Genomic DNA, 16,748 nt, shown 5'->3' with positions numbered 1-16,748 from the left:
TTACCATCACAGAGGTATCTTCAGTGCGGAGGGGTTCACGCTCTGCTGACTGAGCGCCCAGAGCTGAATCACTGCTGCTTCTCACCAGCAAGGGGGTGTCTGTGTAAAATACATGGAAACATGTATCATGAACTGTTTGCATTCATGAGGATATCTCCTAATAAATCAATAGAAGGTTGATGAATGAAAAACTCCTCTGTACAGTAGGTGTGGAAAGGCACCACAGTAAAAAGCTGTTTTGGTTATATCATACAACCCCTACTCTTAAATATAACCTACTTTGTCATAATCAATTCGTATCTCCTTTAAACATTAAGACCTTAGTCATGTGAACCTTGATAGTTCCATTGGGAATTAAATGACTAAGGTTTGGATGAGGGAACATTATATGAGTGAACAGCCGTGAACAAATGACAAATGATATTTGTGGGGTCATTTATTGATTGTGACAAAAAGGACCCTTGGTGCTCTTAAGACTGTCTGGGGGTAAGGATTACATCAATGCCATAATCAATGCATCCTCCCACTGAATGGCAATGAAAGATAGATAAAGGAAAAGGACAGAAGAGGCATACATAGTTGGCTCAAGTTGGCTGCAACATGAGAGAATGGAAAATAAAAGCAGGAAGTAATTTGACAAGACATCTTGTATCACAACAGCATCAACGAGTAGCTGACAAGGGACAAAGGGTTATATGCATTTACACTTGATCATTTTTCTTAGGATAATCATAAAATGTTCATTTCAGGGAGAATCGAGGGAAACACAAGGAAAAGATGTGTACAAAGGTGGAAGACAACAGAAATTTGAAAAGACATGAAAGAAGCTGTTTGAGAGAGTTGTTCAATAGTATGAGTAGTAGACCGAGGCCTAACTCTGACCTTCTCATGCTGACAGTAATAGTCTCCAAAGCGCTGTTACCTCTAATCTTCCATGACAACCACACATTACCTCTAATCTCTCCTGCCAGGCAACCATACTGAAACAGACTAAACTTCCTGTCTTAACAGTGTCTGGACTGTTCTGCTAAGCATCTTTGCCATCTAGGAAAGTGTAACACCTTCAAAAGGCACTGCTCTTAACTTGGAAGATTACTGTATTTTTGGGACTATAAATCAAACTTTTTTATTGTCTGGCTTGGCCTGCGACTTATACTCTGGTGTGACATATATGGGTGGGGGCTTTTTGCACACTGATAATAATATAATTTTATTGTAATTATTATAATGTGTAATGTTTGTCCTTGGTCTCTGATCAAATAATATCCCCCCCAAAAATGTGGTTTTACTTCCAATGTAAACCTTATTTCTCCTCTTCATTGTGAATTGGCTGGTGCAACATACTCGGGTGCGATTTAAGGTCCGAAAGCTATGGTAATTAACAAGTGAAACATGTTATTTCATCCTAACACACTTTATGAACACAGCAACACCGGAAATATGTGTGCTTTCCCTAAATTATTCATTAAATGTTTAACATGATTTGTTTTATCAAAACACCATTGAAAATATTGAACGCACAGAGGTGCACAAGCAGCTTTTTGTTGGCTATGAATTGGTGTACTTTCGGAGAGGCTTCTCTTTGGTAAAAGTCTTAATTTTTTATCATACTCACTTGACTTGAGTGCTGATGAATTTACTTCTATTTCTCCTCCTGTAATTGGCTGGAAGACCGACAGCTCGGCCTGGTAGCGATCATGGCTGGAAGCGGGGCTTGTGTTGGCTGCATCTCTCTCCTGGGCTTCCTGTTCCTCATATACAGCCATTAGCTGATGACATAAATAAGGAATTTTAGACAATGATTCAGCTGCTCTTTTCATCAAAATTTTTTGTTTGGAAACCCCAATCTAACTTTGTGGTTTTACAAACAGCTAACGTGAGTCTTTGAGAAGGAAAAAAATGTATGTACAAAAGATATATATACTATAATTTTATGTACAGTACAGGCCAAAAGTTTGGACACACCGCATTCAATGCAACACAAATGAAGATCCCAACCCCATTGATAAAGCAATCAATTCCACTGATAAACCTTCAAAATGTATTCCTATGAAGTCAAAAAACATTTTTGGTGACTACCTCTTGAAGCTCATCAAGAAAATGGCAAAAGTGTGCAAAAACGTAATCAGAGCAAAGGGTGGCTACTTTAAAGATACTAGAATATTAGACATTTTTAGTTATTTCACCTTTTTTGCTAAGTACATAATTCCAAATGTGTTCATTCATAGTTATCTTACCTTCAGTGAGAATTTACAGTGCAAATAGTCATCAAAATATATATTTTTTTAAAACGCACGAACGAGTGTGTCCAAACCTTTAGCCTATACTGTACATCATAACTGTATATATATACTCACACACATCACAATTTAAATGTTGAAACTGAACAATAAAAAAATGTTTAAAAAAATAAATAAAGTTTTCTGTTAGTTACCTTACCTTGTGAATAAGAACACTATAAAGGACGTCCAAGGAGCCCAGCATTCCAATGACAGTATGTGTAACTACTACTTAACAACTGCCTCCATTTGTGTCTCTTTTCTTCATGTGTGAAAGAGCCAACTGCCACTAACTGTGTTATATAGTGGAATCCCAGCCTATTGACCATAGCACTGAGTCTGCGTTTAGCTTAACATGGGACAGAGCTTGTCAATGCTGGCTTCTAGGGGCCTCCACACAAATGCTGAATAGACCCGTGTTGGTGTACATATGCAGCTATGGGTATATAGTGTTAGAAGAATAAAGAAAGCAGAGGTTGCCAGTAAAGCCAGTGCCTTCCTGTTGCGCTATAGTGTTTGTTACTGTGATAGGAAAATATCAGAGGGCATAGAAATGACACGAGCAACGGGATCTTTTCTGTCCTTACAGTAGAGCAAAGTTCATGGTGACAATGTAGTTAATAGGATATATTTTGTATAAGTACAAAGTAAAACTAAACCCATTTCTCTTTGTAATACTGATGGATAATCTGACAGATGAGGAAAAACAGGAAGGCCGTACAAATTGAAATGTTGAGGTTTTCTTTAGGAGTGACCAAGCATTGTGTCATGAAAGAATATTGGTATTCTGGCTGTGTATGCTTGTGTGTAAGATTTACAAAAGACTCCCTCCTAGTGTGTGTAGAACACAAAGGCCATATGGAACAGCATCATGGAGTCTAGTGTAGCCCAGATGGACTCATTCTGTGCTGGCAATTGAAGCGCTTTCAAAGATTCACAGAAGGCATTGAACGGTGCTTTCGCACTTGCGAACTCCAGTTCCTCACCCCAAATCCCAATCCTTACCACCGCCCCCAATCAATCAATTTATGTCCAGATCTTAACATGCTCCATTTTTTCATCTAATGAATGGTTTATCTTAATTATACAAAGGTTTAGTCTACATCCCTCAATCCCATTTAGTAATTTACCCAGCGTTCTTTTTCTCCTTCCTCTTTTTTCCTAGCTCTTATCTAATTCAATTACCTCACCGCACAACAATGTATGTCTGAGTAGCTTTTGAAGTTGGAATTGCTTTCTGTCAGGTGTCACTGATTAGAACACTCCAGCCCCAACACTGATGACATGAAGTATGCCTTTGTGTGCAGCTTTCATGGATTTGATGGTATTCCTATGTGATACTTTAGTTCAAGCTGAAAACACACATTAGGTTAGAACTGTAGATGAGAACATTTATCTTGCTATGCGTCATGCACATTATCTATTTTCAGAAATGTAAATATTGACAAAATTTTCGGTCATTTTGGTCTCAAATTGCTTTTTTGAGTTTTTTGAGGTTATGAGTATTATTATCGTTGCCATGTCTTGAACAAACCTTTCTGTAATGTATTTGATTGTTTAACAGCATACCTGTGTAGGACATTTTTTAATGTTTAACATTTGAAAATAAAATTTAAAAAATTCAAGCGCAACAGTATTGTTTTTTTATTTTGTGATGGAATTTTAAAACAACACTAGGTAACTTTTCAACCTTTATAAAATATTTCTATAACATTTGTGATTATATGTCGACTGACAACTAGTCGAATGACACTTCTTTTATATCTTGATGGGTCTGTATCGCTTTAACTAATTAACTTTGAGGAGGTTGGCAGGAACCCTGCAACACAAAAAACTACAAATGTGTTGACTGCTTTACAGCATACATCCCTCCCCCCCGGCCCAACCGAACTTGTCAGCGCTGACGAATTCAGGTGGGGTGAGGGGGTTAGCCACACTAAGCTAATGGTTGCTAACCATCATATGCTATTGTTGAAATGTTGTTTAATTCATCTGCAGGTGACATGATTTTACAACACTGTGCGGGTGTGCACTGGTCCTAATGGGAAATGCAGTCTTTCTTAGGGTAAAAAACAACCGCTTTTGTCCACCGGCGTTGCTAAAATTGACTAAAACCCTAGTTTACCTAGTGTTAGTTACTTAGTTACTTAGCAAGTTACCTAGTGTTGCATTGAAATAAAAAATATATATATAAAAATAAACTTGCAACTACTGTATGCTGCTAGGCAAACTATATCGCAGCTGATCCTTGCTTTGGGATATAGTTGTAGTCCACTGTGGATGTTTTGCAAACCACAGTAAAATGTTAAAAAAAAACAAATCTCATGAAAGTAGCCTTGTTTACAAGTACGAGTTTACGGTATTTAAATGAAACGCACCACGAGGCTAAACTATCAAATAGAAAAACAGGATTATGTCACTTATGTCAGTAGGTCAGGAGTACAAGCGAGGTACTGTGAGGAGGAGTGACAACCGTTATTTCTCTGCACAAATGGATACTAGGCAGTTTCGACTCTTACTGAAAATTTCAACCATGGTGCATAAAACAACCAGGCCAACTGGTAGCCTAATAAAGCCATTGTCTGCCTCATAGTTAGCTTTTTGTCAAGGCAAGACCTCTGCTTCCCAATTGATGTTACTTGATTGAGAGAATATATTTTCTATTTATATATGCTGAATCAACTGCACTCATTTGTCCAGGCTTCAGCTTCCTCGCCAAATCAACCCCAGCCCCCTCTGTCTCCTACTTCACTCACCTTCTCTTTTACCCTGTCTTCTAATGAATTCAATCATGTTTAAGTCACATCTTAGTGTGACCAGTCCTGATACATATGTTGACCTTTAGCAAGCAACCAGGGGGGTTAATTGAGTCGAGGCGTTTACTCTACAGGAGGATGAACCAGAAAGCCAGAGAGATTAAGAGATGGCGAGAATAGGTGCATTAAGAGAGCCCGAATAAGACAAATAGGTGCAATTTGTAAGAGCATATGAGAAGACAAAGTAGGGGGGGCAAGATGGAAAAAGGGGTTAATTGTTGGTGTGAATGGAATGAAGCACACTGGGAGACAGGTAATTAAAGAACTGAGGAGAGGATATTGAAATACAGTCAATGTGGGCTTGATAGGGACAGTGTGTGCGAGACTGGTACAAGGTGACAGCAAGAAGGAGCAAATCAGCAAGATATGGAAGATTGATTTTAAGTGATAAGGAGAAGGGGTTAACAGGGCGATTGAAATGAAACGGACTGAGAGGCTGATAGGGTGAAAAGGAAACGGTTAATGATGAGTATAATAAACGATGAAGCCTTTAGTCTTCATGGACCTTAACTCTTAATTAAGGAAACACAGCTGCACCTGAGGTCCACCCATAATTGATGGATGCATGAAATAGGGAAATAGGTGGGGGTGTATTTGTGCAAATTGTTTTCATGGTGAAGCCCACATCCTCATGGCTCCATTGTGATGATTAATTATTGTAATGAAGTATTCCAAAGAGGGGATTGTTAAAGAAGATGAAAAAGTACTGGCCATTTATATCATTAGCCCATCTGTCAGTCATGATACATACCTTAAATATATGACCAGTTTTATAGCTGCCATTAAGTTTGAAAAGTTCAGAAGAATGAAAAAAACCATGATTCAATAGCTAATGACTTGTTTTAAAGAAAAATGTGTTAGTGATTCATTCCGATTAATTAGTAAAAGACTAATACAAGTAGATATACTGTATAGATCAGCAAGTGAGTTTAGACTGAGCTCCCCCTATACACATAAAAAAATACAAGAGCATAACAGGAACTTTGGTTGAAAGTTGTTCCAACATAAACCGATGATATATGAGACAGTAAAGTGCAGTTTACCAATGAGGTCACAGCCCCAACCAATATAATCCACAATTCACCTAATAAATGATCTCAGAGAGTGAAAAAGTAGATCATTTATGGTCCCTCTACCCTTCTCAAGGACTAACATCTAACCCCTTCTCCACTAACATACATGCCCACCGTCATGAACAAGAATGGCCAATTACGGTTAGACATTGGAATGATGAAATAGAAAAACTGTCAAAAGCATTTGAGTCTCATGTGGAGTGATTATACAGAATAAACGGCTCCATGACAACATAACACTTCTTTAAGATCATTTTAAAATAGGGAATTTATTCAAATATTGATTATTTCTTTTAGTATTTTATTTAGAGCTGTCCCGACTAGTCGACGTCATTGATGACGTGAATGCATCGACGAGCACAACATCCCATCGACGGTTACTGAAGAGTTAAAAAAATATATACGTGTAAAGTTGAGAATGGTGGACGCTCGGTGTGCAAGCAGAGAAAGCCGGCACAAAGCCAAAAAAGCGCACCAGAGTGGCCAAATCATTGACTTATTTCAACGAAACAAAGGAGGGTACACTGTTGTGTCCTCTCTCTTCAATGCCAAGCTTGCATACCAGACTGCACATCGGCCATGACTGAACACCTAAAGCGCCATCACCAAGTTGTAATTTTGGAAGACAACAGAAGACAACAAGCTGGCTGATCGTAAGTCCAACTAACTAACTAACAGCATTTTTTATTGAAGTTGCTTAGCCTGTCGCGATATGCAGTAAGTCCATTTATTGCATAGTAAATAAAAATGAGGGTGTTAATTTTCACGGCTGTGTTTTATCACCGCGTGCATGCATACATTTGTGCGTGCATGTACACGTGTGTGTTGATGGCACATGAGACCCCAGTTCCTTTCACAGATGTTTATTGGTCATCAACACGCCAAAAAAATAAAGTTCAAACTTAAAAAATAAGGAAACACATCTATATTAAACACTGTCAACGTTAGCATTGCTACATTGAGGCAAATAAGGGGAAAAAAGACAACCTACTAAACACTTTAGCCTGCTATAAAACACTGGCAGTTTTCTACAAAACGCAAACTTGTGGTTAAAAGGTGACACTTCAAACATGAAAAATCGCTGGTTAACAGCATTTGCAAACGAAATTTTTTTTTTAAACAAATATATACTGTATATATACAGTATATTACTGCCATTTTTTTGCGGAGCGTAAAGCTTACGGTTAGCAGTTTAGCGAACGTAATTCAGGTGAACATTTCAAAATAAAAGCACCTCATGTTCAACATATAAAGATTTCTGGAGTTAATCTCAAATGCAGAATTTAGATTCTACACTAAGAATAGCTTTAAAATGACACCCTTTATGAAAATTCTGATTGGCAATTAATAATTATTATTATAATACCATTATATACTATATAGTAGTATACTATACTATTAATGCTAGATATTTCTTAATTTTTATTTTTTTATTTTTAAAGAATTGTTTTGAATCGTGTTGGAAAGGCTAAGTCAGTGTTCTGAATCTGTTTGCTTTCCATTCTTTTGCACTGATTAATGCCATCAGCATTTGGCCTCAATATTTGTGATTTAATATTGTTATTTACATTTTTATTTGTACTTTAATAAAGAAAATAAGTGTTCCAAAATGTTTTTGTGAATTAATAAGTGTCAACAAAAACGTAATTGCTAGAGTAGAAAAAAAAATTATTAGATTAGTAGATTTATCGTTAAAAAAAAGTCTGCTGACTAATCGGGAGAAAAATACTCGTTTGGGACAGCCCTAATTTTATTAATGACTTACATTGCTTAGTTAAGAAAATCTCTCAAAATGATAGTTAATGTTTTTCATTCTGATCTTTCATTTAAGTGAATATGCTTTGGCAGAAATGTTTTTTTTTTTTTTTGGGGAGGGGCGGGTGGTGGTAATCTCATTCCATTGTTAACACATCAGGGTTATTGAAGCCGATATGAATAATTCAATTTTACACAATAACTTTACCATGGAAGAAAAACATACAAATTGGACAGCCGAAGAAAATCTGAAAGTTTGTAGCTTATACATAAATACTAAATGATAGTCTGTAAAAGAAACCATTCCAAAGGGAAAGCAATAAAGTACTCTGCTTTCTTTGGTTCAAGGTCAATATTATTCTCACCGGCTGGCCAATTCACGTGGCGGGCAGAGATGGCAAAGGTGACCAAAAAACTGTTTGCATAGCCACACACTGGGTGTGTGACAGAAACCTTAGAGTGTGTGTTTGTCTTTCACGTTCATTCACTTAACCTTGGCAAGCTGACATTACACTACAGAAAAATAAACAGCTCTGAAACTACTCACTATGAAAGATAGCATCTTATTAAAGTAAAGAACGTTTTCGTCATTCCATTTATGTTTTAGTAGTCACAGTTTGAGGAAAAAAAATACATTTAACAACAAATGAAATTTCTGTTAAGTGCCATTTTTATTTGTTCATGTAAATGACATGTTTTCTGTCAGTAAGTAACATTGGCTCTAACCTCCTTCTATATCGTTCTTGTACTTTGTAAGGTGAGTACACAATTACGCAGTAATTGTGAATTAAGTTGCACACATCGCCTCACAAAGCACTAACAGGTATCAATGTGCCCTTCTTCCTGTAGTACATATGAAAAAAAAGTCACAGCGTGCGACATAGACGAGTCACGTAATGAATGAATAGGGCCCAGTGTGTGTCCTTAATTCAAAATATTCTGTCGCGCAGACATGAAATGTGTGTGCAAGCGCAAGCACATAATCAAACCACTATTACAATAATATGGCCAAGAAAAATAAGTGTCCACATGCTTAGCCAAATGGACAAAGCTAGGATACTGGATTGTATGATCAAACAATGGGCGCTAAATTGTTTCTTCATCAACACATTGAACAATATATTGCTAACAGGTGTAAAAAGTGTGGAAACAGTCACATTAAAAAATGTTTATTTTATTTCTAGATGATATTTGGGCAATAGGTCCCTTTTGTTTGCTAGTATCAAATAAAATATGTGAATGTAGTTAATAGACCAGCCAGGGATTGTGAGTCTTCCCACAGTAAAACACTCATTATAGACCATCTGCTCTGCGTGTTGACATAGCAGACAAGTAGTAGTTGTGCAACCAACCATGCACACCTGAAGAAATGAATAATACACTATTTAAGTAGCACACAACACTGTACTGTACTGTACTGTTGGTTAAGCACAAATTGTTGGTTCATTGCATAAAAACGTGCGACTAGAAGGGCCACCAAGAAATTGTTTATAGCATCTTTGGACATTTCATAGATTCATTTTGTCTGCTAGCTTAGTTTGTTATCGTCTCAAAAGTCAAATAATTTACATTCATCATGGATTTATGCTTTTCAGTTTACATATTTTCTTGGTTTCCCAAGGAAAATCATTGCAAACGGATATTAAAAGATTAAAGAAGTCTACAGTGCAAAGTTCTAAAATTTAGAACCACTGTGGAGCATGTATGAAGTTTTGTGGATGGGGAAACTCAAACATGCTAGAGCTGGAATGTTTAACTACAGTATCTGTCCTTTTTGGAATGTAATCATTCAATAAAAAGAGAGCTGTTAGTAAATTTCTAAAGCACACCATGGAGGCAGAAGGACAGCGGTGGGACAAAACAAGCAATGTGAGTTTCGGTCTGAGGTGCAGCAAGTAAGAGTGGGAGGAGGAAAGAAAAAAAGATACCTTTAAGGCAAAGGCAGTGAGGGTGGAATTATATTGTGAGGAGAGCCATTATGTAAATTATAACTTGCACTAGCAGCTACCGGTGTGTCCCCAGATCGGCTGTATGTGTAAGAATACTACTTATTGAACTTCCAGCTCAAGTGGAGTAAGAGCAAAGTGTCATGAAATACTTACTAGGTACTGAAATGAGAGATAGTACAGAAAAAATGCTAATGACTTCCAGAGACCTTGTAGAAAAGATTGAATATACTGGACTGTCTCAGAAAATTAGAATACACAATATTCTAATTTTCTGAGACAGTCCTGTATATTGTTCTATGTAAAGGACGTCAGCCAAGGTCGGCCCCCCACATTTTTACCACGCCAAATCTGGTCCCCTTTGCAAAAAGTTTGGACACCCCTGCTTTAAATGGTGGATTAATGTACAGGACTGTCTCAGAAAATTAGAATATTGTGTATTCTAATTTCCTGAGACAGTCCAGTATATACCCTGAAGCCATACAGCAGGATCTACAAAGAAATGTAATGAACCAACCAGGAGTGGGAACCTCTTGGTAACTCACGATACGATATGCGATACAAAGCTCACGATAACAATGATCTGACGATATGGTGATACAAAGATTATCGATACATTGGTCAGGAAAACATTCTAGGATATTCTACAAACAACTAATTAACAGACAAACAAGCTTCTAATATGAATTGGAATTAGTTTATCACTAGTAGACGTCCAATCCATTTGAACTGGGAGGGTGGCAGTGAATGAACATTCGTAAATTTGCTGGCGTCCCTGCCGCTTCAAACGGATTGAACGTCTATGGCTGTCAGTGGCAGTCAATGGCAGGCAATTAGGTCATTTTGGGCCATTTAAGGTCTCACTGGAACCAAACAAAAGTTCCAGCATCATCACCCTATCCAATTCAGATTTTTGACTCTTGACACCTTGTCCAATGCAGATTCTTGACTTTTGACAAGGTGATGATGCTGGAACTTTTGTTTGGTGCCGTTCAAGTGAGATTTACAAAGATGACTGCCTGAAGAAAACATAAAAATTCCCTCAGTCCTTGATGATATGGGGCTGCATGTCAGGCAAAGGCACTGGGGAGATGGCTGTGGTTAATCTTCAATAGATGCACAAGTTTACATTGAAATTTTAGACAGCTTTCTTATCCCTTCAATTGAAAATATGTAATTTTCCAAGATGACAATGCATCATGCCACAGAGTTAAAACTGTTCAAGCATTCCTTGGAGAAAGACTCATCCAGTCAATGTCATGGCCTGCAAATAGCCCAGATCTCAACCCTATTTAAAACGATTTCTCGATTCTTGGCAGGAGCATATCGATAACCTTTTGGGATACATAGTATCACGATATATCACCATTTCGATATTTTGTCACACACCTAGAACCAACAGTGTGATATGAATGTAACCCATCACGTGAAAAACTAAAAATATGTGAGTCAAGAAGCGCTGAAACTGAATTAAATGTGTATTATAAGGGTAAGACATGATAAAATGTGGGAAAATAAAGATAGTCATTTGGGCAGAAAATTAAGACAGTTTTTAGATTTGGTTAATGATCAAATCATTAATGAGGCATAAAGGTGCTATATGGAGTTTGTCGCTTTTTTACTTGCAACTGCCACCTCCGGCCTAAACTGTACCTACAGCCTGTGTTAAGCTCATGCATGGCACCATTGCTTGTATGAGCACGAAAGTAAAGCAATGAGCGTTTGGCCTATCAAATCAGCAGTATAAAACGGCAGACGTGATTGTTTTCTCTAAGTGCATTAGAAAACAGTTTTTGCCAAGCCAAAACTAAGCGAAGGCCTGGTGACACAGCGCTGTTGCCACGTGTAAGTGCAAAGGCGTGTGTTCACCGAGAGTGTTCCACCCGGACGCTCTCGATTCAAAGGAAGAATAAGGGCTTTTTGGAGTAGTCTCAGTCAAAATGCCAGGGTTCTGTATTCATCATGGCATTGGTGGAGCATGCACGGAGTAGAAATTTTAAATTAGCACTAATAATTCTGTATAGCACTTTTAAAGATAAAGGAATCTTAGACAGTTATGATTGTATTATGCTTGTGAGCCTAAAATACAGCGAAAACACCGCATACATATGCTTAACTGTCATACATGGTGATATTAAGTGAATATTGGTGCTGACTTGACATACAAGTTAAATTCATTCGGTGATAACAATTAAATGCGCAAATTCACGAGCAGATTTCCCCATTCCTCATTGAAATGATTGGAAAGTCCAATAATCAATAATATGTCTTGTAATGTGTGCAGGTTATTTCTTACCATTGCTGGTGTATTGTCCGTTACCATTGTTGGTATAGTTATTGTTGTCATTTATAATTGTTCTCTGTGTGTGGCCTTTACCATTGTTGGTATGGTTTTATTTTTATTTACTATGTTGGTATAAAATTGTTTTTTGTCTGTGTGTTACCTGTGGTAACTTCATCACAAGGGACATAATTGGTTACAAAAATGTATATCCACAAAAATATGTTTACTGAATTTTTAGCTGCCTGCATATTTGAAGGAAGTAGCAAGATTTTTTTTTGTTCTCAATTAGATGAGAATAAGGGTGGGAATAAATATGTTTTCTTTTCCCCACTCCTTTTCAGGCATATAGTTGATGTTGCAATGTTGCTTAATCTGTTTTGCTGCTGTTTTTTGTTATATGAGCTGTATATATTTGCTGTATTGACAAGGACAGTCATGGCCTGAAGTAAACAAATGAAAAAAAACAACCTGTTCCAACAGTGTTTTCCTTAGGAAAAAATCTCTAGTATTGCAATTTTCAAACAATACAATCATGGCATAATTGGCTGTAAAAGAAAAGAAACATTTGTGCATCATACACAGTTCATTGCGCAACTCTATAATGTGCAAGCATCAGCCACCAGCAGGAGGTATATATATACTGTACATGTAGATTTACGCAAAGGTTTTTCCAACTGAGTCATTTTAATCATTTTTCGCAGAGCATAACGAGTATGTTATGTCAGTTTACATGTTCTACCTTGTCCTTGTCCTCCACGAGATCACTAAGTACGTCATCAGGGTCCAGAATCCCTCCATCACAGTATTCAAGGTGGTGTGTCCGAACCACGAATTCCCCTTCCTGTGGACAGATGCAAAATACATCAAAGTCAATCATAGTGTTGCACCGATACCATTATTTGGCCCCGATACCGATACCATACCACCCCATTTATTTATTTATAAATATATATATATATATACATACATATATTTTTTATTTTTTCCCAAAGAGCTACATAATTGGATGTGAAATCATTGCTATCAAGGCTTTGTCAGGCTGTTGCTTACCTTTGCAAAATAGGAAAAGGATTTGTACAAAGTATAATACTAGCCCAAAAGTAAGAAAGTAAAAATAAATTCATAATAATAAACTCTGAATGAACTGAGTAAACTTTTTTAAACCTCTCAAAGGCCAAACATTGCAACTTTCATGAAATTATTGTCACATTCTGCTGCTGGTTAGATTGTGTTTTGTTGCTGGGCTGTTAGTGGGGGCGTTCCTGACGTCGCACCTGAATCCAATGCAGGCTCATCAACGCAGCATTTAAGCACGGGTGACCTCAGAGAAGGCTGCCGAGATATTTGCTTTGCCATTTGACATCTCGCACTATAGTCTCGCTACATTTGCTTGTTACGCCCCTGAATTGGTTTTTTTCTGTTAGTGTGCTGCACTCGTTTGTAACCTCTACCCTGTGCGGGTATTTGAGTGTTTTTATTTTGGCTTTTTGGCTCGCTGCCTATCGTCTTAGTTAACGTTCGAGTTTGTAGTATTGAGCTCCGTCGACCTGCTGTCACGGACTCCTTTTGTTATTTCTACTATCCCGCGATCGCGTGTAATTTTTTGTTTGCAATCATTAAACCCTTGTACGTATCCCCCGCTTGTTGTCCGCTTCGAGGTCCAACCTTGTTTCCGCATTTGCGGACGCTAACAATTATAAGTAATAATAATTGACCACAGCATCCCGTCTCTCTGTTAGCCTCCTTTTTTCGGGGGGGGGGGGGGTCCCTTATTTCTATTTCTGTAAGGTGGCAACCCTACTTTGGAAACAGTTTCCAAATTACTGCAGCATTTCTTTAAGTAAAAGACAAAGTAAAGTTGACGTAGTGAACTGACCAGAGATTGATGCACCGGTCCAGCGCCCTTCCTCTGGACAGCAGTCCTGCTCTTGCAGGCTCAAACTCGTTGTGTTCGTTCACGTTTCGTCTTCGAATGTTTTATCAGGTTCGAGGTATTGAAACTGGCCGATTTAACTCCACATCTCGAAACTTTCAGGCCGCAAATCTAGCATGCAGCCATTGATTTTAATCAACGGGATTTCTATTTTGAAATATTTCCCGACCGCCGCCATTTCTCCTGGTTTATTTTTCCTTCATATGAAAAAGCGGCCTTGTGATTGGTCAGGAGTGGTTATTGGCCCGTTCTCATTGGTCTGAAGCAGGCCAAAAGCGATAGCTGCTTGGTGTTCACGTGTCATCACACAACACAGAGACAGAGTGTAGCGAGCGCCAGGAGAAAAAAAAGGCTGCGGTCATATGTTATAATATTGGACCGGTAAATGGTATCGGCGCCGTCTTTGTTGGTACTTGCCGATACCGATACCACCATTTCGGGCCGGATCAGCGCCCCCTGCCGATACTAGTATCGGTATCGGCGCATCTTTAGTCAATCATATGTAACTTGAATACAGCAGTTTTGTAATGTGTTTTGGTGTGTAAGAAACAAAATGGCTTCCAAGTTTAACTGTTAAAGCACATATCATTTTCATCCATTATCAAATATTTTAAGCCAATGGGGAACGTGTATCACTACATTGAAGTTGAAAAAAACTTGGGCTTAATCATAAGGATTATTTTTTTAATTTTAGCTCAAACCTCACTTAGACATGTGTGTAAAACGGGAAATTTACATTGAGGAACATATGTTGATTACAATTGCTATCCTTAACTGTCCCATTCAGTCACAAATGGTACATTCTTCTGATTTTAGAGCATGCAGCATGGAATAGATTCCCACTCAGTGCTGGTATGATTGCGACTACATTCTGATTAGTTTTCTGTATCTGTTTGTGTTAGTGATGCACGATAATGCATTTTTCAGCCGATACCGATAACCGATAATTTCCTCCTCGTTCCAACCGATAACCGATAATGTCAAGCCAATAATTTTATTAAAAGATTTATGTAAAATTTTAAAGTATACACAAGAGAAAATATTACTGTGCAAAAATATTGCTCTTTTTTTTCCAACATCAAATGTGAACAAGTAGTAAATTCCAACATCTAAATAAAGACAGATTGTCTGACATTGTGTAATGGTAAACTTTTGTCAACAATTACTTACAGACAGGGGTGCACATAATTTTTCTGCCCAGGTTCTCAGAGGAGGACCTGGAGATGTGACTTGGTCCTCATTGAGCTTGAGAGCCGACCCGCCTGATGCGATAAATTTATGACAAGCTTTACTTAGAGCCAATTAACTTTAATTAATTATATTAACAATTAATGCTTGATTAACATCAACTGGCACAACAAAATTGCCATTACTTTGAAGTGAAATGTAAAGAAATAAAAAGCACCAATTCAAAATAAAGGCCATTATGCGGCTCCCACATTAACTCCAAGCCTTTTTAAAAGTGGGATGTCCTCCTCATAAGACTTCATTGAACGTGCATGTTTAGCTTTGTAAAATGTGAGCAAAAACACGTTTTTCAGTGCATGTCGCTGTTCATTACCTTTATTCCGCCACTTGTCCATAGGGAGAGTGGGGTCCTGTTTGACATCGATAGTTTGCTTAATTGCCACATGCTCTCTGTTTTTTTTGTGCTTTTCAAAGTTTGGATGGCTGAAATTCTTTGACCCTACATAAAATGGGCTGCTCGAATCGGCGACATTGGGATTCTCACGGCACATTTTGTACCGCATTTCCGTGCGAGCATCATTTGCTTCTAGCCATGGTACCGCCAGTAGCCACTTTTCAGCACAAGTCCTTTTTTTCGGTAGCTCCAATTACGTCTCTGTCGTCTGTCTGTCTTTTGACTGGGGTGGGGGAACACGGAAGTAATTACTCAGTGTGGCCTGCCTCTTCGACATTTTGAGAAGTTATTTTCTCGTGTCTGCCGCAAATACAGTGGTCAGCCATTGGTACGCAAAAGCGTATGGAAACCGTTGAGGGCCAGCGCGTTTGTCTACGTCCAGTACGCATGCGCGCATGCAGACCACTTATGTGCACCCCTGCTTACAGAGTAAATACATAAGTTGCACAAAAATGGCTTTAAAAGTAAGCCTTTCCTAACATATAACATTACTACACAGCAAAAACACAACTCCTTAAAACTAGTTAAATTCCCTTGTTTTCAGTGTAAATCTATCGGAAATAAGTGAACTGCCAGCACTTCAAGTATATTTCACTCAGATTTCTTAAAGAAAAATAGCTAGCTGAAAATAAGCTTAACAGCCTTATTTTAAGCAATAAATTATTATACATAATCCTAAAAAAAAAAAAAAAAAAAAAAAAAAAAAAAAAAAAAACGTCAGAAATGTTCTTTATTCAAGAATATGTATGGTTCAAAACATTATTTGAAAGCAATTTTTTCTTGATTTAGGTGAAAAATGACATTTTTTAGATGTTTGGGCTTAAGAAGAATGATCTGATTAAGACATCATAAATTTAAAGCGTACTGAATACATTACTGACTGGATGACTTCTTTGTGTGATTTGGTGCATGTTAAAATGATCAACTAACCACTGTGCCGTCATGATAAACATGCTTTCTTGACATCAATTGTGTAAATGTCCGTGGTAAAACTGATGTGATCGGCATGTCTTTCACGAA

At 37.8% G+C, this 16,748-nt stretch overlaps 1 protein-coding gene across 6 annotated transcripts in view; it reads right to left on the bottom strand.

The window, feature by feature from the left end:
• The window catches only part of LOC130926807 (partitioning defective 3 homolog B-like), a 221,383-nt gene that overhangs the window by 184,635 nt on the left and 20,000 nt on the right, over nucleotides 1-16,748 (bottom strand). For all 6 annotated transcript variants that reach the window (XM_057852050.1, XM_057852051.1, XM_057852052.1 and 3 more), the window contains exons 3-5: nucleotides 12,893-12,994; nucleotides 1,616-1,769; nucleotides 5-99 (exon numbers count right to left, since the gene is read on the bottom strand). In XM_057852050.1, coding sequence (XP_057708033.1) covers nucleotides 5-99; nucleotides 1,616-1,769; nucleotides 12,893-12,994 — 351 coding nt within the window. The remainder of the gene's footprint in view (nucleotides 1-4; nucleotides 100-1,615; nucleotides 1,770-12,892; nucleotides 12,995-16,748) is intronic.

Source organism: Corythoichthys intestinalis, chromosome 12 (genome assembly GCF_030265065.1).
Source record: "Corythoichthys intestinalis isolate RoL2023-P3 chromosome 12, ASM3026506v1, whole genome shotgun sequence".
NCBI classification, from domain to species: domain Eukaryota; kingdom Metazoa; phylum Chordata; class Actinopteri; order Syngnathiformes; family Syngnathidae; genus Corythoichthys; species Corythoichthys intestinalis.
This window is presented reverse-complemented; position numbering and strand designations above follow the sequence as displayed.